At 39.2% G+C, this 25,949-nt stretch overlaps 1 protein-coding gene across 1 annotated transcript in view; it reads left to right on the forward strand.

The window, feature by feature from the left end:
* The window catches only part of LOC126273167 (NFX1-type zinc finger-containing protein 1-like), a 255,031-nt gene that overhangs the window by 22,072 nt on the left and 207,010 nt on the right, over positions 1–25,949 (forward strand). The window contains exon 2 of the mRNA XM_049976640.1: positions 15,547–19,396. Coding sequence (XP_049832597.1) covers positions 15,583–19,396 — 3,814 coding nt within the window. The 5' untranslated portion in view covers positions 15,547–15,582. The remainder of the gene's footprint in view (positions 1–15,546; positions 19,397–25,949) is intronic.

Raw genomic sequence — 25,949 nt, forward strand, 5'->3', positions numbered from 1 at the left:
ATTCGGATGTGGCCATTGACCTGGTGTAACGAGAAATGTGAGTCATCCAACCAGGCAACATGTTCCCATTGATCCATGCTCTAGTCTTAATCATCCCAAGCTCACCACAATCGTAATTGACAGTGTTTTTGGATGCTGAAGGATAGTGTGATATTGTTGCACAATCAGTACCACACGGGGCCATCATCAACGAAGACTCCAAAGTTGGTAGTACAAGTGCAGCAGCTGTCCACCAACAGTTGCAAATGCAATGGGCACCATCCAACACAGAGCGACACCAGACCAACACCCCCTGTGTGGCAGCACCACCAGGGTTCAAGACTTGGGCCACGTATAGAGGCAGTATCTGCGATGCGGGTTCCAGTTGCTCGCCAGTGACACTCCAGTTATTCTTCGGGGCTCAGCAAGTGTAGTACACGATTATGCCAGTGGAGCCACTTCGCAGTACAGTGACATACATCGCTATTCGATGTTTATCTCTCCTCATAGATCTCAAGTCACAGCTTGGACAGTTAGCTTCGTGGAACTTCTAACTTTGGTCAGGCACAATGAAACTTGGTACAGAGACTTAAAATTGTGCATCTCAACAATGTCCACTACACTACATGTGGATCTTCAATGTATAAGTTGAGTATGCTCAATATAACTATTTTGCAATGATGTTTGTTGTTAATTCCAAGTATGATTTATTGCTCGAGTTTCCATGCACCTTCCTGAACAGAACTGTACTTGTGCATGTGTCTACTACTCGGACACACATTGTTTGGCTCCAGTGTTAAACGCCATAAGGAATCGGTTTCTTCAAGAGTCCCGTGTTCAACAGTGTCTGTTGGTGTGCTCTGTACTCTGTCATCCGATCTACCACAGATTGCTGTGTATATTGGTTTATAGATCAGGCAAAGCTCCATATTCTTTTCTTTCTGGAAAGTGTTTGACATAGTGCCACACTGCAGACTGTATGTGAAGGTCCAAGCTTGTGGAATAGAATTTCAGATATGAGAGTGGCTTGAAGACTTAACAATAGAAGCCAGTATATTTGCTGGGGGGCAAGTGTTCATTGGAGACAAAGGTATCGTCAAGTGTGCTCCAGTAACATGTGACACCACCACTCTTGTTCTGTATGTACTTCAACATTTTGCTGGACTACGTGAACAGCAGTCTGCGACTGTTTTCTGATGATGCTGTAGTGTACGGGAAAGTGTTGTCATATGAGTGAGTGTAGGAAAACACGATAACTTGGATAGAATTTGTATTTAGCATGACGAGTGGCAGTTTGTTCTAAATGTGGAAAAATATAAGGAAGGGGAAACTAAATCAGGTCAGGTTACATGAAGTAACCAGTGTTCCCATGTTAAAATCTATTCCCTATGCCAAAAAAAACCAATGGAAATTTGCAATGCCTTGTGAAAGGTGCAACGGACTGGTTTAGTATCATGGTAGTCCACTTTTTTCCGTGATATTTAGTTTTGCACTGAGGACAACCCAAGAAGTGGATTGCCATCAACTGCAACAGACTACACCTCTCAGGTTATTGTTAAAGACATTTTTAGAGAGGTTAGATGAAAAAAAGAGGAAATTGTATATGTGACCAGACTGACTATCACTTCAGTTTACAGAATCGTAACTGAAAATTTAAGGGTACAAGTTGTTGCCTGATGGGTTCCACACGGTTTGAGCAAAGAGCAGAAAGCACATTGCAAAAGAATCGCAGAGGAATTGCTTCATTGTTATCAAATAGGAGAACAGATTCTGAAAGGGATTATTGCACTTCATGAAACCTGGAAATGAGATGTTGAGCCAGAACTGATGTCTCAATCACCACACTAGGAAAATTAAGACTCCAGATGCCCAAAAAATTCTGCTGCAGCAGTCAAAGGTGAAACTGATTCTGGTCTTGACATGAATGAAGTCATCGTTCAAATAGTGCCCCAGGAGGATGTTTATAACAGGCGCATACCACAAGCTGTTTCTGCAAAATATTTTGCACCAGAAAATTCATCAAAGAAGGTCTACGCGCATGCAGCTGGTGACCTCATTTTGCACGATAATTAAAGACCTCATACTGCCCTAGCAGTGAGAGAAATGCTTGACAAATATGGATGGACAATACTTCCCCACCCACTATACAGTTCTGATATGAGCCCAAGAGACTTTGACTTGTTCCCAAGTTGAAGGAGCAACTTCATGGAAAATGTTTTGATACAATTGACGAAACTTCCAGTGAGCTGTCCTGAGTAATCGGGCAACTCAGTAGAGTAGGTGTGCTATTCGAAATACAGGAGTTGCCAAAATGTTAGAAGCTGTTGTAATAAAGAATGGAGATTATATGGAAGGCTTGTGAAAGTATTGTGTGGAAGGCTTGTAAAGATATTTTGTAAAATAAATTATTTTCTTCAGTTCTATCTTACAGTGTGCAGAACTTTCTAAATGACCATCATAGATGAGTGGGAAATGATTCTGCAGTGTTTGAAAGCATTGACGATAGTGTGCTGCCTGACACTGTCATGTCAGTTAAATATGCAAGCATAATGTTGCAAGGCGATATGAAGTGGAAAGAACATATAAGCTCGATTGCAGGGAAGGCTCTGATTTATTGGGAAAATTCTAGGTCATTGTAACTCATTAGGAGATTGCATACAGAATATTAGTGTGACCCATTCTGGAGTACTGTTAAGAGGGTGTATGATTTCCATCATATCAGACTGAAGGAAGACATCAAAACAGTGCAGAGGCATGCTGTTAAATTCGTTACCAGTAGATTCGATAAACATGCAAGTATCATGGAAATGCTGCATGGACTCAAATGGAAATCCCTGGAGTGCAGAAAACATTCTTTTTGCCAAGCACTATGGAGAAAATTTAGAGAACTAGCATTGGCAACAGATAGCAGAAAGGTCGTACTGTCTCCAGCATAACATCTCATATAAACACCATAAGACAAGGTAACAGCAATGGAGGCTTGTATGGAAGGATATACACACTTGTTTTTCCCCTCGCTCTATTTGCAAGGGAAACAGGAAAGGGAATGACTAACAGCGGTACAAGGTACCCTCCGCTACACATTATATGGTGGATTGTGAAGTATGCATGTAGATGTAAATATAGACCTTGTCATATGCATGTGTTTTTACTACCCTTCATCAGCCGTTTTCCTTAGATGCTCTGACAGTAGAATGCATAACTATTGCCATCCAGCTTCACCATTTCCAAGACGCTCATTCCTTGGCAGTCGGCTGTAAAAATAAGCCCTTCGTCTATATTGCTTATGTCAGTGGATTTACCCATTTGTGACACACATCATCTGTAGAATGATTCCCTGTTTGTCTCTGGTCTACTTAAATACTTGACGTACTGCATGTCACATATTCACAATACCAATGTGTGTATCTTCAGTAATATTAGCCACACAAATATCAAAGAATTATGCAAAGAACACAGATACACACATTTTGACGTTGACCAAGCATTGTATCTCAATAACTGTTTGTTAATATTTTTGTTTACAGGGGATAGTCATAAAATTTTAATTACCACCTCAGAAATATAGTTAACTGATGTAATTACCTTTTTTGTTGATAGTTAAAACTTTATGACCATTGCATCATAAATTTATTTTGTTTGTGAACCATGTCCCATAAGTGTGAATTTTTTGTGGATGTTGGTTTACTATCCTTAACTTTTTCTAGATGGTACATTTCAAATATTCCCTGGCTGTTTGGAAAGCTTTTTATTTTCAGAAGCAGCTGTGGATATTTAACTTTGCTTCCTTGGTATTGAATGTTAGAGGACTTTTACAGTGGGGCTCAAGCTGACTGTATATCATTAGCAAGTGTGAAGAATTTTCTGGAAGACCACTGAATGTCAGTGAACATATTATTATGGAATGATTTGGAGTTACAGTGAACATGGTTTTGGTGGCTTACATGAATACTTTGTTATTGTTTACCTATCTCCTTCACAATTATTTTTGTCTCTCTCAAACATGCAGTGAACAGATGGTTAGAAATGGTGATCTGAACTTTCTTTTCAAATGAATGAACATTGATTTAAAGTCATTGTGTGTTATCAATCATCATACACAATATGACCGTGCAGCCTCAAATTAGTCATTTCAGGTAGCAGCAAGACAACACTGACTGAAATTCAAGGTGCAGTATGGCAATATGTGATCACCCTCATAGTTTGTGAGCCATTGTGTGTGACATTGTACCACCATTAGCAGAACAGAGAACTTTAAGTAACAGGGTTACAGTGTAACCCAGTTATTCTCCTCTTGGGTTCTTCTTGCTTTCTATTCCCTGTAACTTATTTTGCAAAATAGATTAGTCCGCGACTTTCAGGTTTGAGTCTCCTTTTGTTTCTCCTAATTGTTGACAATAATGTGAGCTGTTGGTGGACGGAAACCTTAGATTTCACAATACACATAATATACGAAGTTACCTTGCACCACCTCACTCTGTGGACAATTACTCCAGCCAAAAAGCCTACACTGGAACCAAACTGTTGCGGCGACATCACTATATATTCCCTTGTCTTTAGTCTGTTATGCTGGGTTTCTACGGCCATCAATTTCTTATTCCTGCATTTCCCCAGAATCCTTGCATGCAGCAGTTCACATTCCATCACTTCAAACAATGCTGTGTTACTCTGTTACAAATAAATGATACTAAGGAGTTGCTGAATTCTAGAATGATACTCCTATCACACTGTTTAAGAACATTCTGCTACTTCAGAAAGTATGTATGTACTTAGTTGAAGACTAAGCCCGTTATTCTGGCATGACACTGACTTTCCACGTAAATAAACAAACAGACTCGAGATATGTGCTGTCGAACGAACCAGAGCAGTATGGGAACAGATCTACCTACCAGCAGTTGCCATCATAGGTGGGTGACAATGAGGGAAGTGGCGTAGTGCAAGAAAGTTAAATGGCTTTTAAATTTTGTAACTTAAACATAAGCTGGCATGACAATGTGCAAGTAGTATGGGGGTGCTGCACGAATTTTTTAAAGTGATAACGTTTTCATCTGTGACCATGACAATGTTGCAGTACACACATATAGTCCTTGAACATAGTACATCACACAAAACAGTAGTTTACCCATTCTGCTTCAGTTGTCAGACTGGAGTTCTCATAAACAAATTACATTATTTTGAGACTCAGTCACATAACATATGATGTCTCTTGCGATGCTGTCATAAAGAGAGATCCATCTAGAGACTGCAGACAAGTGTGTCACAATATGGGGCAGGAACATGGACGCTGAGTTGAGAGGATGAAAAAAAGGTTACAAGCATTTGAGATATGGATGTGGAGGAGAATGGAGAGAATAAGCTGGATGGAAAGAGTGAGTAATGAAAGAGTATTGGAAAGGTTTGGTGAGAGTTGATGTCTGATGATGGTTGTAAGAGAAAGGAAAAAGAACTGGTTGGGACATTTGTTAAGAAGGGAGTGCTTGCTAGCAGATACTTTGGAAGGATTGGTTTGTGGGAGAAGACTGAGAGGAAGGAGGAGGTACAAGATGATAGATAACTTAAAGGGAAGAGGAAATTATGCTGACCTGAAGAGGATGGAAGAAGACTGGACAGCCTGGAGAACACATGATGATTATGATGATGAAGATGATGATGATGATGATGATGATGATGAAGTTCGACATTTTCTTCTTTATCATTGTTCATTAGGATCCATGGAATCTTCTGTTGGGCATATTCCTTTTAGCTGTGGTTGGCAACAAGGTCTTTCTGCTCTTGCTCTTGCTCTAATGTCCTATCACTGGCTGCTGCACACAGCGCCACCTGTAACCCAACGAATACCTCAAGCAGAGTTAAATATCTTTAATACCTAAGTGAAACATGAGTTTTCAGAATAACATCATATAACACGAATCAGTACCAGAAATAACGCTACAACTCTACGTGTTTGCTCACTCATACATGTTATCAAGGGAGTAGTAGAAATTTTTGTGTGATTCATACATATTTCAGAATTTTAAGTCTCAAAATTTCTGCATCCTTTTATCCGCTGTCCTTGTGAATGAGTGACTGTAAGTAATGCTATATTTATAAAATTACATAAACTGTTGCATACTTTATACATTTCTTTTTTTCATATATACGTGACACCTCTATTGCTAGATTGACAATCTATTTAAAGAAACAGACAAAGAATCCTCTTTCAGTGTGACATTAACATCAAATTATTATCTTTTTTATACCTATAATTAAAGTGTTCACCTTAACAATATCTCTGTAATGTCTTGCTGATTGAGTTTGTTAAATTTATGGTATAAAATAATGACATCTTTGTCAAAAGATCCAGGTCAGTTATTACAATTAACTGCTAAGGGGTTCTTGATCCAAATGTCCAGTGTCCTGCAAGTATGTGACAGCTATTTGTTATTGTAGACTGACAAATTGTCTGTGAGAAACTTCAGGAGACCACGAGGGACTCGCACACTAATTATCCATAGACATACATCATCTTGGCTAATGAGTGTGAGTAAATTCACCGCTACTTTTTTCTTATCCTTTTACTCATGTTGTTGTTGTTGTTGTCTTCAGTCCTGAGACTGGTTTGATGCAGCTCTCCATGCTACTCTATCCTGTGCAAGCTGCTTCATCTCCCAGTACCTACTGCAACCTACATCCTTCTGAATCTGCTTAGTGTACTCATCTCTCGGTCTCCCTCTACGATTTTTACCCTCTACGCTGCCCTCCAATGCTAAATTTGTGATCCCTTGATGCCTCAAAACATGTCCTACCAACCGATCCCTTCTTCTAGTCAAGTTGTGCCACAAACTTCTCTTCTCCCCAATCCTATTCAATACCTCCTCATTAGTTACGTGATCTATCCACCTTATCTTCAGTATTCTTCTGTAGCACCACATTTCGAAAGCTTCTATTCTCTTCTTGTCCAAACTAGTTATCGTCCATGTTTCACTTCCATACATGGCTACACTCCAAACAAATACTTTCAGAAACGACTTCCTGATACATAAATCTATATTCGATGTTAACAAATTTCTCTTCTTCAGAAACGCTTTCCTTGCCATTGCCAGTCTACATTTTATATCATCTCTACTTCGACCATCATCAGTTATTTTACTTCCTAAATAGCAAAACTCCTTTACTACTTTAAGTGTCTCATTTCCTAATCTAATTCCCTCAGCATCACCCGATTTAATTTGACTACATTCCATTATCCTCGTTTTGCTTTTGTTAATGTTCATCTTATATCCTCCTTTCAAGACACTGTCCATTCCGTTCAACTGCTCTTCCAAGTCCTTTGCCGTCTCTGACAGAATTACAATGTCATCGGCGAACCTCAAGGTTTTTACTTCGTCTCCATGAATTTTAATACCTACTCCAAATTTTTCTTTTGTTTCCTTTACTGCTTGCTCAATATACAGATTGAATAACATCGGGGAGAGGCTACAACCCTGTCTCACTCCTTTCCCAACCACTGCTTCTCTTTCATGCCCCTCGACTCTTATTACTGCCATCTGGTTTCTGTACAAATTATAAATAGCCTTTCGCTCCCTGTATTTTACCCCTGCCACCTTTAGAATTTGAAAAAGAGTATTCCAGTCAACATTGTCAAAAGCTTTCTCTAAGTCTACAAATGCTAGAAACGTAGGTTTGCCTTTTCTTAATCTTTCTTGTAAGATAAGTCGTAAGGTCAGTATTGCCTCACGTGTTCCAACATTTCGACGGAATCCAAACTGATCCTCCCCGAGGTCTGCATCTACCAGTTTTTCCATTCGTCTGTAAAGAATTCGCGTTAGTATTTTGCAGCCGTGACTTATTAAACTGATAGTTCGGTAATTTTCACATCTGTCAGCACCTGCTTTCTTTGGGATTGGAATTATTATATTCTTCTTGAAGTCTGAGGGTATTTCGCCTGTCTCATACATCTTGCTCACCAGCTGGTAGAGTTTTGTCATGACTGGCTCTCCCAAGGCCGTCAGTAGTTCTAATGGAATGTTGTCTACTCCGGGGGCCTTGTTTCGACTCAGGTCTTTCAGTGCTCTGTCAAACTCTTCACGCAGTATCGTATCTCCCATTTCGTCTTCATCTACATCCTCTTCTATTTCCATAATATTGTCCTCAAGTACATCGCCCTTGTATAAACCTTCTATATACTCCTTCCACCTTTCTGCCTTCCCTTCTTTGCTTAGAACTGGGCTGCCAAGTAGTAATACTATATAAATGCATCTGATATTCACCATATAGACTGTAAGTCAGCTGGTGATATTACACTACCAGACTTATACTTACTGTGGCTGCCCTGTAGAAAATATAAACTTCATAGAAGTAGATAATAAAGCAAATATACCCCCTAGAGAACTTATGGTAGTAGAGCATGAAACTAAAAAGTTGTATGCAAATTTCAGTTCAGAAAAGTTAACCTGAATTCTTTATCCTAAAAAACAGAGTTTCTTGTCATAAGAGATACTTCTAGTTCCTTACATAAGTACTAAATGATACACTGGTTTCCAGAATGTGAACACACTCTGTCTGAGCTGTCACTTCCATACATCTCTTAAACACAAACCATAAAGCACCTCCGTCAGAGCTAAACCCTTTTGAAGGTAATAAAGTAGATAAGTTCATTGATCATCCTGAAAGTGCATGTTAAGATTAACCCTGGATCTCAACACCCATGTATATCATGCTGTATCTCTCTTATTGCCACCCCTTATCCAGAGCACATGCATACAGTATTCTCCTACCAACAACAAACAATGGTATTAGAAATTAAGTGCAATAACCTCTCTCTCACTATGTGTAAGCGTATGTCGGAGCTTGTCTCATAATCTCCAAAAATGTCAGCTAGGCATTATTTTTACCTTTTTCATCTACAAAAAGGCCTATATGTTATCCATCCATATGTCAAGAATGTCTTCAGAAGTTTAAATTGACATTTCCTTTAATGTACATTTTGAAGTTTGTAAATCAACTTACAGCTTTACTGTATGGTTAAATGATGATGGTGTCCTGTTGGGTAAAATATTCCGGAGGTAAAATAGTCCCCCATTCGGATCTCCGGGCGTGGACTACTCAGGAGGATGTCGTTACCAGGAGAAAGAAAACAGGCATTCTGCGGATCGGAGTGTGGAATGTCAGATCCCTTAATCAGGCAGGTAGGTTGTTGTTGTCGTTGTTTTTATTGTTGTGGTCTTCAGTCCTGAGACTGGTTTGATGCAGCTCTCCATGCGACTCTATCCTGTGCAAGCTTCTTCATCTCCCAGTACCCACTGCAACCTACATCCTACTGAATCTGTTTAGTGTATTCATCTCTTGGTCTCCCACTATGATTTTTACCCTCCACGCTGCCCTCCAATACTAAATTGGTGATCCCTTGATGTCTCAGAACATGTCCTTCCAACCGATCCCTTCTTCTGGTCAAGTTTTGCCACAAGCTCCTCTTCTCCCCAATTCTATTCAATACTTCCTCATTACTTAAGTGATCTACCCATCTAATCTTCAGCAGTCTTCTGTAGCACCACATTTCGAAAGCTTCTATTCTCTTCCTGTCCAAACTATTTATCGTCCATGTTTCACTTCCATACATGACTAAACTCCATACAAATACTTTCAGAAACGACTTCCTGACACTTAAATCTATACTCGATGTTACCAAATTTCTCTTCTTCAGAAACGCTTTCCTTGCCATTGCCAGTCTACATTTTATATCCACTCTACTTCGACCATCATCAGTTATTTTGCTCCACAAATAGCAAAACTCCTTTATTACTTTCACCGTCTCATTTCCTAATCTAATTCCATCAGCATCACCTGACTTAATTCGACTACATTCCATTATCCTCGTTTTGCTTTTGTTGATGTTCATCTTATATCCTCCTTTCAAGATACTGTCCATTCCATTCAACTGCTCTTCCAAGTCCTTTGCTGTCTCTGACAGAACTACAATGTCATCGGCAAACCTCAAAGTTTTTATTTCTTCTCCATGGATTTTAATACCTACTCCGAAGTTTTCTTTTGTTTCCTTTACTGCTTGCTCAATATACAGATTTAACAACATAGGGGAGAGGCTACAACCCTGTCTTACTCCCTTCCCAACCACTGCTTCCCTTTCATGTCCTTCGACTCTTATAACTGCCATCTGGTTTCTGTACAAATTGTAAATAGCCTTTTGCTCCCTGTATTTTACCCCTGCCACCTTCAGAATTTGAAAGAGAGTATTCCAGTCAACATTCTCAAAAGCTTTCTCTAAGTTTACAAATGCTAGAAACGTAGGTTTGCCTTTCGTTAATCTTTCTTCTAAGATAAGTCATAGGGTTAGTATTGCCTCACGTGTTCCAACATTTCTACGGAATCCAAACTTATCTTCCCCGAGGTCGGCTTCTACTAGTTTTTCCATTCATCTGTAAAGAACTAGTGTTAGTATTTTGCAGCTGTGGCTTATTAAACTGATAGTTCGGTAATTTTCACATCTGTCAACGCCTACTTTCTTTAGGATTGGAATTATTGTATTCTTCTTGAAGTCTGAGGGTATTTCGCCTGTTTCAAACATCTTGCTCACCAGATGGTAGAGTTTTGTCAGGATTGGCTCTCCCAAGGCCGTCAGTAGTTCTAATGGAATGTTGTCTACTCCCGGAGCCTTATTTCGACTCAGGTCTTTCAGTGTTCTGTCAAACTCTTCACGCAGTATTGTATCTCCCATTTCGTCTTCATCTACATTCTCTTCCATTTCCACAATATTGTCCTCAAGTACATCGCCCTTGTATAAACCCTCTATATACTCCTTCCACCTTTCTGCTTTCCCTTCTTTGCTTCGAACTGGGTTTCCATTTGAGCTCTTGATATTTACACAAGTGGTTCTCTTTTCTCCAAACGTCTCTTTGATTTTCCTGTAGGCATTATCTATCTTACCCCTAGTGAGATAAGCCTCTACATCCTATCTATCTTACCCCTAGTGAGATAAGCCTCTACATCCTTACATTTGCCCTCTAGCCATTCCTGCTTAGCCATTTTGCATTTCCTGTCGATCTCATTTTTGAGACATTTGTAGTCCTTTTTGCCTGCTTCATTTACTGCATTTTTATATTTTCTCCTTTCATCAGTTAAATTCAATATTTCTTCTGTTACCCAAGGATTTCTACTAACCCTCGTCTTTTTACCTACTTGATTCTCTGCTGCCTTCACTACTTCATCCCTCAAAGCTACCCATTCTTCTTCTACTGTACTTCTTTCCCCCACTGCTGCTAACTGTTCCCTTATGCTCTCCCTGAAACTCTGCACAACCTCTGATTTAATCAGTTTGTCCAGATTCCATCTCCTTAAAATCCCACCTTTTTGCAGTTTCTTAAGTTTTAATCTACAGCTCATAACCAATAGATTGTGGTCAGAGTCCACATCTGACGATGACATTGTGATTCTGTCAGGGACAGCAAAGGTCTTGGAAGAGCAGCTTAACAGAATATAGTGTCTCTTGAAGGGAAGATATAAGATGAACATCAACAAAAGCAAAACGAGAATAATGAAATGTAGTCGAATTAAGTTGGGTGATGCTGAGGGAGTTAGATTAGGAAATGAGACACTTAAAGTAGTAAAGGAGTTTTGCTATTTGGGGAGCAAAATAACTGATGATGGTTGAAGTAGAGAGGATATAGCGTGTAGACTGGCAATGACAAGAAAAGCATTTCTGAAAGTATTTGTATGGAGTTTAGTCATGTATGGAAGTGAAACATGGATGATAAATAGTTTGGACAGGAAGAGAATAGAAGCTTTCGAAATGTGGTGCTACAGAAGAATGCTGAAGATTAGATGGGTAGATCACAAAACTAATGAGGAGGTATTGAATAGAATTGGGGAGAAGAGGAGTTCGTGGCACAACTTGGCAAGAAGAAGGGATCGGTTGGAAGGACATGTTCTGAGGCATCAAGGGACCACAAATTTAGCATTGAAGGGCAGTGTGGAGAGTAAAAATCATAGTGGGAGACCAAGAGATGAATACACTAAGCAGATTCAGTAGGACGTAGGTTGCAGTAAGTACTGGGAGATGAAGAAGCTTGCACAGGATAGAGTAGCATGGAGAGCTGCATCAATCCAGTCTCAGGACTGAAGACCACAACAACAACAAATTAACTTCAGCTTCGATTTACTTGGGTATGAACAACTTCATCTCCTGAATATTGTACATCCCTTTCTTCTTCTGCAAAATTGCTTTTGTAGGCACAACTGCCTTAGGATGAGGCATACTTATGATAACGAATGGTCCCTCATTTAAAGAATAGAATTTCTTTGTTACTTTTGCTTTTTAAACTTAGTTTGAGGCTTCTCACCAAAAATGGCGTAATCACAAGGAAAGTGGTCCAGACTGTATGGAGGATTGCCGACAACCTCCCATTTGAATTTCTGCAGGAGTGCCACGACTGTGTTGGCCGTATGAGGCTTTGCATTTTCGTGGAGCAGAACAACCTCACCGGTGAGATTGCCTGGTTGTTTTGATTTGACACTTGGCGAAGGGTGCTCACGGTTTGCTAGTAACGCTGGACATTCTTTGTTGTCCCGTGCTGCAGGGAGTGAATCAGAAGGGAGCCATTTTTGGTCCCCTGAAAAAGGCTCTGAGGGGCAAGCTATTCACCTCGGACGATGACGTCCAGATGTACGTGCAGAACTGGTTAACATCTCAGTCCCGGGAATTTTGTGAGACAGCCATTCACTGCTTTGTGTCACAGTAGGAAAAGTGTCTCAATAACCAGGGTCAATACTGCTAACATACAGGTACTGGTTTCTGTAATTATGCCTCCGGCTCATTTCTTTTTGAACGCCCCTTATATAAGCTTTCGCTACTCGCTTCGCCAAGTCTCAGTTTCTGAAGCAGGAAAACTGCATAATCTCTTCTAATGAAATGTCATATCCTTCTGTATAGTCCACACACAAGTTAATGTTAATACATACTATGCTGCATTGTAGGTACACATTAAATAGAGAAAACTGTACATCATCATTACTGATATGGCCTGTTTGTAAAGAAAATGCGTGCGTCTGTTTTTCAATCACGCAGATGTCTCAATCACTCTATGATTGAAGTCTTTATTATGATTCACAAACTTTTTCTTAGTTGTAGGCATTGCCAGTGCCAAAAGTCTGTTCTCTGTCATTGTGTTTCAAAGAAAGGTTTTTATCCTTTTTGATTGTTGAGAAATAATGTTCAGGTTCAGCTGTTGGATGAAGTGTTGTTACAATTATCCTCATTAGTTCACTAACTGTGGAAATGTGTCTAGATTCCAGTTGTTGTGTAGTAGATGCTGCAGCATTGCAACAGTGCCACTTGCATGTTGAAAACTTTTTCTGCTGTAGAATACTTCTAGCTCTGTTCTCAGTTGCGCTTTCGATGACCATGGGTACGTTTCAGCAATAATGTTAAGTTCTCTCACATGTGACTTCATTACGTCACGGTGTTTGTGAGTTGGTTGTGTTTTTAGGTGTCGTCTTGTTGTGTTTCATGGTGCCCACTGAAGATGAAGATGTGTGTGTATGTACTGAGTACAACGTGTGGTATTGGGTTCATTTGAGCCTTGGTGTTGAATGTGTGAAGTCGCTGGCAGTGTTTGTAATTCCAGACATAAGGTTTGGAAGTTTCTTAAATGAGTTATCAATTTTTTTTGTTTATGTGTTTGGCGTTTTTGTTTGGTGTTATTGGTTTTTTTTTTGTTTGTAATGTGGTAAGGTGTTTAATATGTGTGCATGTGTGGTGGGGGAGGGGGGGGGTGGAGAGGGGGTAGTGTGTGGCTGACCTAGTTTGCAGTGCCAGAATTTGTTGGTGGTAAGTAATTTTTTTTTTTTTTTTTTTTTTTTTTTTTTTTTTTTTTTTTGTCTATTCTCGAGTTATGACGTTTAGTGTATTTATGGTGTGTTGAATGTGCTTTAATTTATGTAGGGATGTTTTATTTGTGAATTTTTGATGTTTTGGTTTTGGTTTTATTTTTCATAGTTGTATTTGTTGGTTGTTTTGGCATGAATAGTTGTGGTCAGGGTCACTGGAAATGACCGATTCCAATTTTCGTAGTTCTAGTTGTAACTGTTGGTGTTTAGGTATCATCACCCATATAGGTCAAGGGAAATATCTGATTTCAATTTTCAGTTTTATTTGTAGGCATTAGTGTTTTGGTATCGTCACCTGTGGTAGGCCTATATACGTCAAGGGAAGTAGCCGATTCCTGCAGATTTTGTTGGTGTAGCGGATTGTAATTTTTTCTCTTTTCTTTTTGTTCGCCATTTTATGTTTTATGATCGTGTTTTTTTTTTTTAGCTTGTCCTCACCCTAAAACCCCCAATTTCACGCGGTTGTCCTGTTAGTTTGATTGAATTTTTGAATGGAGATTATTGTATTATTTATACATATTTTCGTGTTTGTTGCCGTGTGTATGTAGTGACGCCATACGCGCCATATTGGAGAAGCTTAGAATAGCCATTTTGCATATTGATGATGTCATGGGTCAAAGCAGACAGGTGGAATCTGACACTTCCGTAGTCCCTTTAATTTCACAATTAGTATGATATGACTGAAACCACTTTGCAGCACTACCAGTGACACCATAATATTGTAATTTACTGAAAAGAATGTTGTGATTCACAGAGTCAAATGCCTATTAGTTTTGAGCACTCGAACTTCAGTGGCATATAGAATACGCGCTTGAAAATTGGAATTATTTCCTGAATTATACCATGCAACGTATAAATAAAAAGTGAATCATGAGTGCCAGCAGGGAAAGTTAATTATGATTAAATCTCTTATTATTATTATTATTATTATTATTATTATTATTATTATTATTTTGAAGCCTCAATTTGCATTTAAGATGTAACAACCAGATGGCAAGTTTCCTGACTACCAGTGTTGTAAAATTTTAGTTTCAATTATTTTTGTCCAGTGATAATATTTTACAATGATTGTAGACACATCATCACATTTCAAGTTTTATATAGAATAAACAAAATTTTGTGAGTAATACTAATTACAGATAATCAACAGTAACCAGAAAATGTATGCACATCAAAAGAGAAAAAAAAGGTATATGTAATAATGATAAATACTAATAGCCTGCATTAATTTACATAACAATTTTGCAGATGTAAGAAAAGCAGATGAAGTTATATGTGTATGTCTTACTGCATAACAGCACTGAAAAGTTGTGTTTAAAGTCGTACCTACACAAAATGCACAGTATCAGAATACACAATTTTCCACTTAGTCAGTCCATTCCCTTCTGTATTTTCAGCACTGCAGTTGGTCTTATTTTTTTCCTTGCTCAGAAAGTTAGTTTCTACTTGAAGAAGTGTCTTACACGATTCCCAATTTTAATTTATTTTTGTTCTATAAAATTGCCCAAGTGTTTTCACGTTATGCCAACTTCCAGAGACAAGATGTTCTATTGTGTTTCTTTTGAAAATGCTTAATTCCTTTATGCTCTTTGTACCAAGTTGCAGCCTGTTATAAATTAAGCTTCATGATTTTCTACAATCCCTGTTTGTCATTTTAAACTTTGCATTATTTTTTCCCTTCTTTTTCAGGTGTTTAACTAAGATTTCTGGCACCAGTTTGCAAGAATGGGAAATAACAACACAAGACCCAGCTCAAATAGTGGACATACTGCACAATATAGTGTCTCCAGTAGCACACAAGTAAATAACAGTAGGCAATTTGGATCAGCTATTCCACACACAACTCATTACGTTGTTTCAAACAGAACGTCAGGAAATACTGTCTACAATGCACAGAGTAGTGTTGCAGATACAATATCTAATACAAGAACAGGAACAGGACTGAATAAACCAGTAGCTGGTAAAACTCAGTCTTTTGAGCCAGACTTAAACCATCCTTACCAGAGACTGCAGTCAGAACTGGCAGAAGAAGCAAGAGTGCATCATGTCCACAACCAGCAAGAGCCGATGTCATCATTTAACAGAGACACTGCAACTAGGGTAGTTAATGACATCCCTGTAAAGAGCAGTCAGCATCTTGCAAAAGGTCCGTCTGATAGGTTCAATGAAACTTTATCCCGTCCTTTTCCTGCAGATAAATTTGTGAAACTACAAATTACAACACAAAACAGTCAAGTTCCCAAAGTTCAGAATGTTACAGGGAAGTCATTGACGGCAAACTTTGCACCTTCAGCACCTACTTTCAGTGAACTTCACTCAGAAGTTTCAATGGAACGTGTAAACCCTTCTGTTGTGATGGCCAACAAACAAAAGGAAGATTACCAGAAATCTATGAAAGAAAATTTAAACTGCTCATCTCAGGGACAGTTAGTGGGAAAAAATGGACAGACTACCAAGATAAATGTGATTCAGCCATGTTCTTCAGGGACAGGCAACATACTTGAGCAGAATGAGGGTACCCACTCAAAAAACCTTGTAAAAGAACAAAGTGCAGATGTGTCAAAGACTGTTATTTATGACCATGAATGGCAACAACGTATTATTTCCCTTATAGAGCAAAAGTGTAAAGAGGCTGCCCAGACACAAGAGAACTGTGAAATAATTGATGCAGAAAGTAGTAAAGATAACAGAGAAAGAAGTGCTCACAATTGTGGTAGGGCAAGCGACAATAGGGGAACTGGCTACAACCATTGCCACAATGATTGCAAGGATGGTGGCAGAAGCAGAAGTGGTGACCACAGAGGTAATAATAATCGTGGGAAGGAAGGTGAAAGAGGTAATTACAAAATGACAGAACGAGATGCTCGTGGATGTCAGAATGATCTCAGTTCAGAGCTTACTGAGAGCAGTCAGTCACAGAACAATATGTACAGTAGTACAGAGAGTCTAGCAAGTAATGGTAGCCACAGTTCAAGAACGGTAGTGGGAGGCACAAGACAGGGTCAAAGTGACAGTTATTTGAACAAGGGATTTTACAACGAAAACAAAGTAGGTAATTCTGACTTCAGGCAGAAGTGTGCTGAACCCAGATATTTCATTGGTTATCGTCGGTTGCTTGAGTTTGTAGATGGAGATCCTGAAGAGGCAGTTATAGTTCTTGCAAATAAACACTCGGGATTTTATGAGCTGCTGAAAGACAACTTGAAACCAGATTGGTTAGTGTTGGTAGTGAAATTGCTTGCCAACATATGCAAGACTAATTTATCTGACAAGAAAGTTGCAGTTCTTACAGAGACCTGTTCACTGGGCTTTCATGAGCAGCTGTCATTATATCTGTCTAGTTTATCGCCAAAGCAAAATGAAAGTGATAAACTTCATCTAAGAACCTTTATTTATAATTTAATAAAATTATATGCAACTGTAGTGGAATTAATTCCTAACACTGGTTGCGAGCTAGCGATGTTGGCTACAATTGATGCTGCCATTAAGATTTCAGCTCAGTATCTTGGAGCATCTTACACTGATGATATATTCAATAGCCTTGTAGATTTGAAAAACCAAATCAAACTGTCTGGAGAAAATGAGAGAAAAGGGCTGCAGAAAGAAATAAACCTAGCTGAGGAACTTCCTGCAACTAACTTCAGAGAACTGTGTGTTCTCCCAACAACAAGTGAGCTTACAAGCAATCGAGAACCATTCCTTCGAGCCATCTTAATGCAGGGAGCATATACAAATGTAGAGCATTACTTAGATGTCCATTTTAGGCTTCTGAAAGAAGATTTGATAAGGCCACTACGTGAAAACATTAACAGACCTTGGAAAGGCAAAACTCCAAGATTTAGAAATTTGAGACTGTATAGGAAAGTGTACTTCACACGCTGGACAATTGTAGGAGGTAAAATAGGCCATATAGTGAGCTTTGACCCTGATAATTATATGGAAAAGGCTAATCTGACCAGTTGTGGAATGCTGCGGAGTGATTCTCTTCTCTGTTTCTCAAATAATAATTTTAAAGATGTATTATTTGCAACTGTGATGTGTAATTACGATTTCATGTTAAAAAAAGGACACGTAGTTGTTTGCTGTATAGATATGGAAGAAAGTAGAAATAATGAAATGTATAACCGTCCTTATGTGATGATAGAATTGAAGTTAAACTTTAAGCCTTATTTCCATATACTTAAGGCCTTGCAGAAAATGCAAGTAAATGAATTTCCAATGCCACAGTATATTATCGATGTTGTGAACCAGAGAATGCCTCCAGAATATCTGTGGGATGCACAGAATGGAAGATCCAAACTACTGAAAATTGATGGAAAAGATGTTGTTGCCACAGATAGTGAATCTTGGCCAAAGGCATCTCAACTTCAACTAGATGAGTCTCAATGCAGCGCATTTCGAACAGCTCTGACAGAGAAATTTGTTCTCATTCAAGGACCACCTGGAACAGGCAAAAAGTTTTTAAGTGTTAAAATTATGAAAACATTTCTTGAGAACAGTCAAGCATGGAACTCGAAGAAAGCACCAATACTGGTTATTTGTCTTCGAGATTGTACCCTTGATCAGTTAATGGAAGGCTTCTTGAAGTTTACTCAAAATATAGTTCGCATTGGAGGGAAAACCATGAATGAACAGGTTACCCAATTAAACCTTACAGAAAAACAAAAATTGATTAAAAGACATCCCAACTATCACTTATTCTGTCACTTGAGAAATAGTTTATCAGCTGTTGTTTCCTCATTTAAGAAACTGGAAAGTGATATAAATGCTATAGATAGCAATTGTGGTATTTTGTCCATCACATCACTTGAATCGTGTATGTCAGAAGTACATGTAAAATCATTCAAAAACAATATTAATCAAGTAGACAATTCATTATTCCTTAAATGGCTGGAAGAAGGGCTCTCTAATACCTCAGCTAATGAGACAGAAACACCAGCTTATATTGATTCCTTGGAAGAAACTGTCAGTGTCAGAAGCAACAACATAACGTATGACATTACACTGTCTGATGAAACTGATGACAACTTAGGCCTAGAAGTGGATCTGAAAAAGTCAACTGAGTTTATAAATTTTGCTTTGGATTTCAAGGCCTCACAAGAAACTATTGATGTATTAAGAGAGACCATAAGAAATATAAGGGAAAAATCAAGTGAAGAAGATGTGTTCAATTCAGTGCAGAAATATGAGGAACAGTTGAGTTTACTTACAGTTAAGTTGAAATATTTTCAGGACAATCTGCTGGCAGATCAAAAGTTGAATGAGAAACTGGACCCATTGCATAATTTGTCAGATCTGTGGGCCATAGACTCAGCAGCTCGATGGTCTCTATATAGGCATTGGGTTTCAACACTGAAATGTAGACTGTTGGAAGAATTACAGCAATTAGCATCAGATGTTATTTTGAAATCGAAGAAATTTGAGGAGTTTAAAGCAGTGGAAGATTATGAGCTACTCTTGAATTCAGACATTGTTGGCATAACTACAGCTGCAGCTGCCCAGTTTCAGCCTCTGCTGAAGAGACTGGAATGTAAAATAGGTAAGTACCATATGGATGAGGCCAACAGTTGACACCTATCTTTTAGATAAAAATGAATATTTGTAACTTGCTTGACACAGTGGTGAATAAAATGAAGCTACTGTTATTTTTGTACAGTTAAATTGGTTGTGTCTGTAGTTTATGAGGAAGCTTAACATATCAAACATCTGCAAAATGAGTAAACTATTAGCACATTTGATTACAGTGGGTGTACAGGTCCCAGGAAAAATGTTGGAATTGTTTCATTTGGGAAAAAACCATAAATTTATTAGAATTCCAGGAATATTTAATTGTTTTAGTGATGTTGCCATTGGCTGACTACATTACACATCCTGTGCTCTCCATATCTGCTGTCATTGGCTAGAGAGATCACATGACATGAGCTATGATTGGTAGACAGAAGTGTATCACATAGCGCAGTATATACATTTCAGAGGAACTTTGGAAGCTACCTTGGTGTATTTGGTGGAATTGGTATTTATACCTGTGTAATATGAGAATATGCAGTGTACATGTTGCTGCGCATTAAAGATCTTTCCAAAACATATTGTTTTCTGCTGGATTTTGTTTCCTAAAGTGACAGGGAGTTCTATGCTGGTGTATGAAACCTTTACCATTCAAAGGATTGATAAATTTTACCCGTTCCGAGGAAAAACATATTGTCACTTGAAATGAAAAACAAAAATGTACTTTCACTTGGGGAAAACATATTTTCACCTGGGAGAAAGTGTATTTTTAACTGGGAAACACTATTTTTTTTTCTGTCCTTGACTGCGTACACATCCTGAATACAGTATGTAAAAGTTAAGCGTGAGAAATATAAAACTTTGGTAATGCCACGCGTCCTTCAGTAGTGCTGTGCCAGTTCAATTTGTGAACTGTTTGTCGTACAAACTGGTTTACTTGCTAGCAGTTATAAGATACAATTCCTGGCAAGCAGTTGAGATTAAGTGTTGTGCTATATCAGTGTATTCTCACTGTAAGTGTTAAGAGATCTGGGGAAAGCTTGGCATGCAGCTTCTTCAAAACATCGTTGTTGGAATAATGGAATGCAAAGATGACATCCTCTGATGGCGTTCGTGGCACCACCCACTGGAGATGGTGAGCGCTACAGCGAGTGGAGCTAGAGGTGGCAAGCTGGTGGGAGGTTTATGTCCTGCAAAGATGGGAGTGGCACCCCACGTATGATTAATGAAGACACCTTCAATAGTGCAGTCCTCCCCCACATAATTGCATATCGTCATCACATAGTGTGGACGCACATGTGAGAGAGGTCTGTCTGTGGCACTGCTGACAAAAGTTGGCTTTGACACAGTGGCATTTGATGCCAACCGATCAGTGTCCCAACATTTGTCTTATAAACAATTATCAAAAAACGGGAGGAGGACTGAGCGAGGTGGTGCAGTGGTTAGCACACTGTGCTCGCATTCGTGAGGACGACATTTCAATCCTGCATCTTGATTTAGGTTTGCCGTGATTTCCTCATATCGCTCCAGGCAAATTCCGGGATGGTTCCTTTGAAAGGGCACAACTGACTTTCCTTCCCTAATCCGGTAAGAGCGATGACCTCGCTATTTGGTCTCCTCCCGCCCCAAACAACCCAACCCCACAGTGGCACAAGTGGGTGCAGCATTGGCACTGTTGAGGACCCCAAAGGCTATATGACTGACACAGGCTCCGTGTCTGTGACTGATGTCACTGTGATTGACGACAGATGCTGTGGAAGTGGCTATGTAGACAGCAGTGGTTGACCTCGACGGTAGGGGTCTGCCCGTGCACCGAACATTACGCACTGGCAAAGGCTATGTGGGGGCAGAAGTTTGATTGCGGGGCAGCATTTCGTCTAAATGAAAATCTGCTGTATCTCCCATGGGGAGATGCTCAATAAGAAATAATAAGACACAGGTAAGCAAAAACAAGGGTTTATTATGATCACGTAGAGAGATTTAATAACAAAGGAAAACTCTTCTAAAAAAAAAAAAGTAACAACTTCTTAGACACTTAACAGGTATACACAAGTAATACACAGTTAATAAACGTAGTAGGACATGAAGACTATGCCAGTGACAATCCCTAACAACGGAGGTTGAGCGGTCGGTGTAATTGGCTGAAAGGTACATCTTTTGGATGTAGCCAGAAAATCGTAGGTCTCTCACTGCGGTTGACTTTGTCTGGGTTATGACTGATGGACTGCTAAGAGCCTGTGCAAGAATTGGCTCAGAGCTCTGGTGGAGTGAACTGCCGACTTTTCGGCTTGCACCACCCTATATAGTCAAAGCGTGGAGGCATTAATGTAGATCCAGTTCTGCACGTGTGACATGGTGCAGGAAATAGGTCCCTTTCATGGAGGACTTTTGGTGCCCCCTGCCGCTGTCTGTCGCCGTCGTCGACACAGTTTAGGGAGCCACACCCTGTATGTATCCAAACATGTGATGCTTCAGTATCTGAGGGGTTGCTGATGCCTTTACGTGAATGGCAGGTAAATGGCAAAATCTTTGGCAGGATTACAAAAATCATGAGAACAAAATTTAGTTTGGTACATGGCAAAGTTACGATTGGAAGCTGAGGGGTTAAAAGGGTTGCAGCAGTGCGGTGGCAGTGACAATATGAGAGTTTTGTGGAAGCATCCTTAGCGGGCATAGTGCAATAGGTGGTCAGAAACGACAAGCAACGTGTTTTCCCTCAAGTGTAAACTACGAAATTTGGACGTAGAGTCTTGAAAGTGTGAACAAAACACCTGGCTTCACCTTTCAATTGTGGAGAGGACAGCATCGCACATATATATTCAGTTCCATTTTGTAGACAAAATTGCTGAAACACCGACAAAGAAAACTGCGGTCCATTTCCTGAAACAATTGTTTGAGGCATAACTTCGAAACAAAACACAGAAGTGGGTGCTTTGGTAGTGCTAGTGCAATCCATTGACAATCGATGGGAGAAACTTACAGCGGTTGTGAAAGAAATTGATCAGTTTGAAGACAAGAAGCCTCTGTTAAATCAAATTCCAGAACACTTCCCATAGGTAAGTGAGACAACGTGTCCATGTTTACTTGTTGTGCTTTAGAGCGATAAAGACTGCTAGTTGGAACGAAGTAGTGATCATCATTGCAGCTTCTGTGCAGTACGATCAGACACATCTTTTATTGGATGAGAAGAGCAGCCAGTGGCTTATGATCAGTCAAGAGAGAGAAATTTCTACAATGCAGGTATTTGGTGACATATTGTATGATGGCTAAAGCTTCATTTTCCAGCTGACTGTGGGGCTTGTTCAACGTCTCTGACGTAAATGTTGTAGGGCATTCAGTTTTTCCAACCTTGTGAGATAAAACTACCCCTAGTCCAATTACTGATGCATTAACTGCAAGCACAACTGGTTTTCGCAAGTTAAAAGTGACTCGATGTGGCATCTAAGCAGTGCAGTTTTGAAATAAATGTCTGCTTGTCTAGTCTGTTAGAAAGAAACACTTTTACTTTGTAGGCAATACAAAACAGCAGCTGTTTGTGCTGGTTGTGTTCGAAATTAACATAATGACCATATGTCGGGAGACTTACATGACTGGATCGTAAATCTCCCCTGACCCGCAGTACTGTGTGACTTTCTCGAAACCTACCTGTTTTCCTAGACCTCTCCAGTCCTTTTCCTTCACCCATCTTCCTTCCCCTTCAACCCTTCTGCCTGATGAAGAAGCCACTGGCTCCGAAGTTTGCCTAAATTATAACCTTCTTTTATGTGTGTGTTCTGCTGCCGTTTGGTGAGTAGATTTTTTTATCTATCCAATTAACAATGACTTTGGTGGAAATCTATCTGTACTTCATAAAACATCAAGTGATGGTGAAGGCTTAACTTTGTATTTATGTATGTATGGGGGAAAAGGTGACAAAATGCTGGAAGGCTGTGATATTTTAAATATTGGAGAGAAAGTTGTGATGAAATTGTCAAGTACATTACCTTTAGTTCGTTCTGTAACTGGGTTTTACAGGTTATATTATTTACATGGAAAGATACTTCACATCCACAGAGCTTTTAGTTTGCTTCATTCTGAGTGAGTTTGTTAGGCAGTTGGAAAGATACAACTAACAAGAATTTCAGCTGAGATTAAGCTCCAACCTGACAATAAAATGAGAATCGACGGGCTGTGGTGCAACTGTGAGGAGTCCACAGGAGGAGACAGAAAAATTTCTGTTGACAGATGGTACTGTGACAGACTAGCAAAGGGTGGTCAATGAAAGAAATGGATTGCACTAACACTAGTACTAGCAAAGCACCCACTTCTGTCTTTTGTTTCAATTTTTTCTCGGTGGATTCAATCTTCTTGTCAACTCTAAGAAGTATACCACCTCCATTTCCCATTAGCCTATCGTTTCAGTAAAAGTTCAGATTTACCCCAAAAATCTGATTGCCACAAATTTCAGTTTACTTAGTATTATGTGCGCTCTCTGCTTTTTAGGGACACTTCGAACACTGGCATGTTGTTGCAAATACTACGGTAGTTGATCACTTGGTTTTTAATACTTTTGTCTGTAAAAAAAGGGAGGGGGAAGGTGGCATTTCTTCAGATTTTACACTAATAGTTCTTGGTCTCTACAGCTTATTCGATCAAAAGTTGCCTAATCTAAATAGACCTTGAATGCACTCCACACGCTGTCAGCTATCAGAGTGATCTGGGTCGCATCATTTGATGTGTAGGTGTACCCAGCCCCTGTAGCAGGATCCTAGCTTGTCACAGAACATAAGAAGGCTCTAGTTCAAACCTTCCACTGGACTCCAACCCAGGGGACCTCAATCAATTCTGAGAACAATGCTGCAGATTGTGAGTTCCATTAAAAATTGGTGAGGGAGGTTGGTGTTCGCAGTTATCTCTGACACTTGATGGAATGATAAAAATATGATCTTACACCATAGAGGAGAAATATGACCTTGCATCATAGAGGACAGGCAATATGTGTGGTTTCACACTGTTACCCAGTAGCTGCCAGACTACCCTGTTAAAGATGTTGGATGAGGTCTCCAGACATATGCACTGAAGGCATTACATAATTCTTCCCTTTCATTGCTGTCATTCCCTGAAGGATCCCATTATCCACCTTACGTTTGATCTCACAATGATTAAGAGACACTCACTCTTTTTGAATTAGCCTTACCTTAACACGGTATACAGTAGGTTTCTGACAGTTGAAGTATATCTCAACAATTTGGTTTGTTTCACTTGAGGACAGTATCCTGAAGTTGATGGTTAAGGGATGAGTGTAAAAGCTCGATTTCCCTGTAGAGCCACTATACTTACCATTGACACAGCACACATAGTAAGTGAATGACCGTATTAAATTCTGTATATTTTTCCCATGTGGAATGTTTCCCTCTATTTATATTCACAGTATTAAATTCTGTAGAGGAAACAAACTCAACAGGAGAGGTTAGTGCTGGGAGTACCTTTGGTATCTGTGGTACATGTTTATCAGCAGCCGTTCCAAAACGCTACAGCTTCGGATCACATGTCAGCACACAGAGGGATAACAAATAACTCATTCTGTGCATAACTTCCACAGTGGTGCTGCTTTGTGGCTGGTGTAATGTGTTACAGAATAATATATAACTTCAAACCAAGTATAATGCTTGTCTTTTAATTTTGGGGTCTGTTGTGGTACAAAGAATACCAATTTCCTCTAAAAACTAAAGTGATGTACATCCAACAAAGATATTTCTGTTATGGTAAGAGAAAATTCTGTAATAAAATTTGCAAATTCTCTTAAAGTACCTGGATCATTGTCCCTCCCCGAAGTTATGATCGTCAACAAACTCTACAGTAGAGGAAACTAATGATAAATGCAGACAATGTAATCTCCTGTTGAAAGGGAAATCTAAATGTAACACTTTATGACAGTTACAATGTACATGACAGTAACAGTAACTTGAGCTCGAGTTTAGATACAATTAACATGAAAAGATGGTTTAATTTTGATGTGATTTGTAGGATCTAGGTTTTGAAAGTGACATTTATATGATACATATGATACTACTGAGACACAATAGAAGACTAGAAGTCATCTTATATACGATATATTAGCTGATTTTGTGAAACCTGCATATGCCGCAGGTGCAGTTTACAGAAGGAGTATCAATGAATTTTCAGTCACATCGTATAGGGAAATGCACTTTCTAATCTCTGCAGTCAACTTGTTCTATCTCCATAATGAAGGAACCTGATGTTCCAAATTTTACGTGAGTCATGTTCTATTTTAACTGTTGCTATCAACTCTTGTATAATCTGTAACTCATGAAAGGAAGTTCTGGCCAGAAATTGTTGCCAGGTGGTAATGTTTGTATGCAACTGGTTGTGTGCATTTTTTTCACACAGTAATCAAAATATCTCCATTATTGTAACATAAATGTGTTAGAAGATTAAGAGTGTCTTATTTGACTTGCCCTCGTATTTTATATATAAAAACAAAAATGATGTAACTTACCAAACGAAAGTGTTGACGTGTTGATACACACACGCGCGCGCGCACACAGAGGGAAGGAGAGGGAAAGATGAAAGGATGTGGGTTTTAA

The sequence above is a fragment of the Schistocerca gregaria genome, chromosome 5 (assembly GCF_023897955.1).
Source record: "Schistocerca gregaria isolate iqSchGreg1 chromosome 5, iqSchGreg1.2, whole genome shotgun sequence".
Taxonomy (NCBI): Eukaryota; Metazoa; Arthropoda; class Insecta; order Orthoptera; family Acrididae; genus Schistocerca; species Schistocerca gregaria.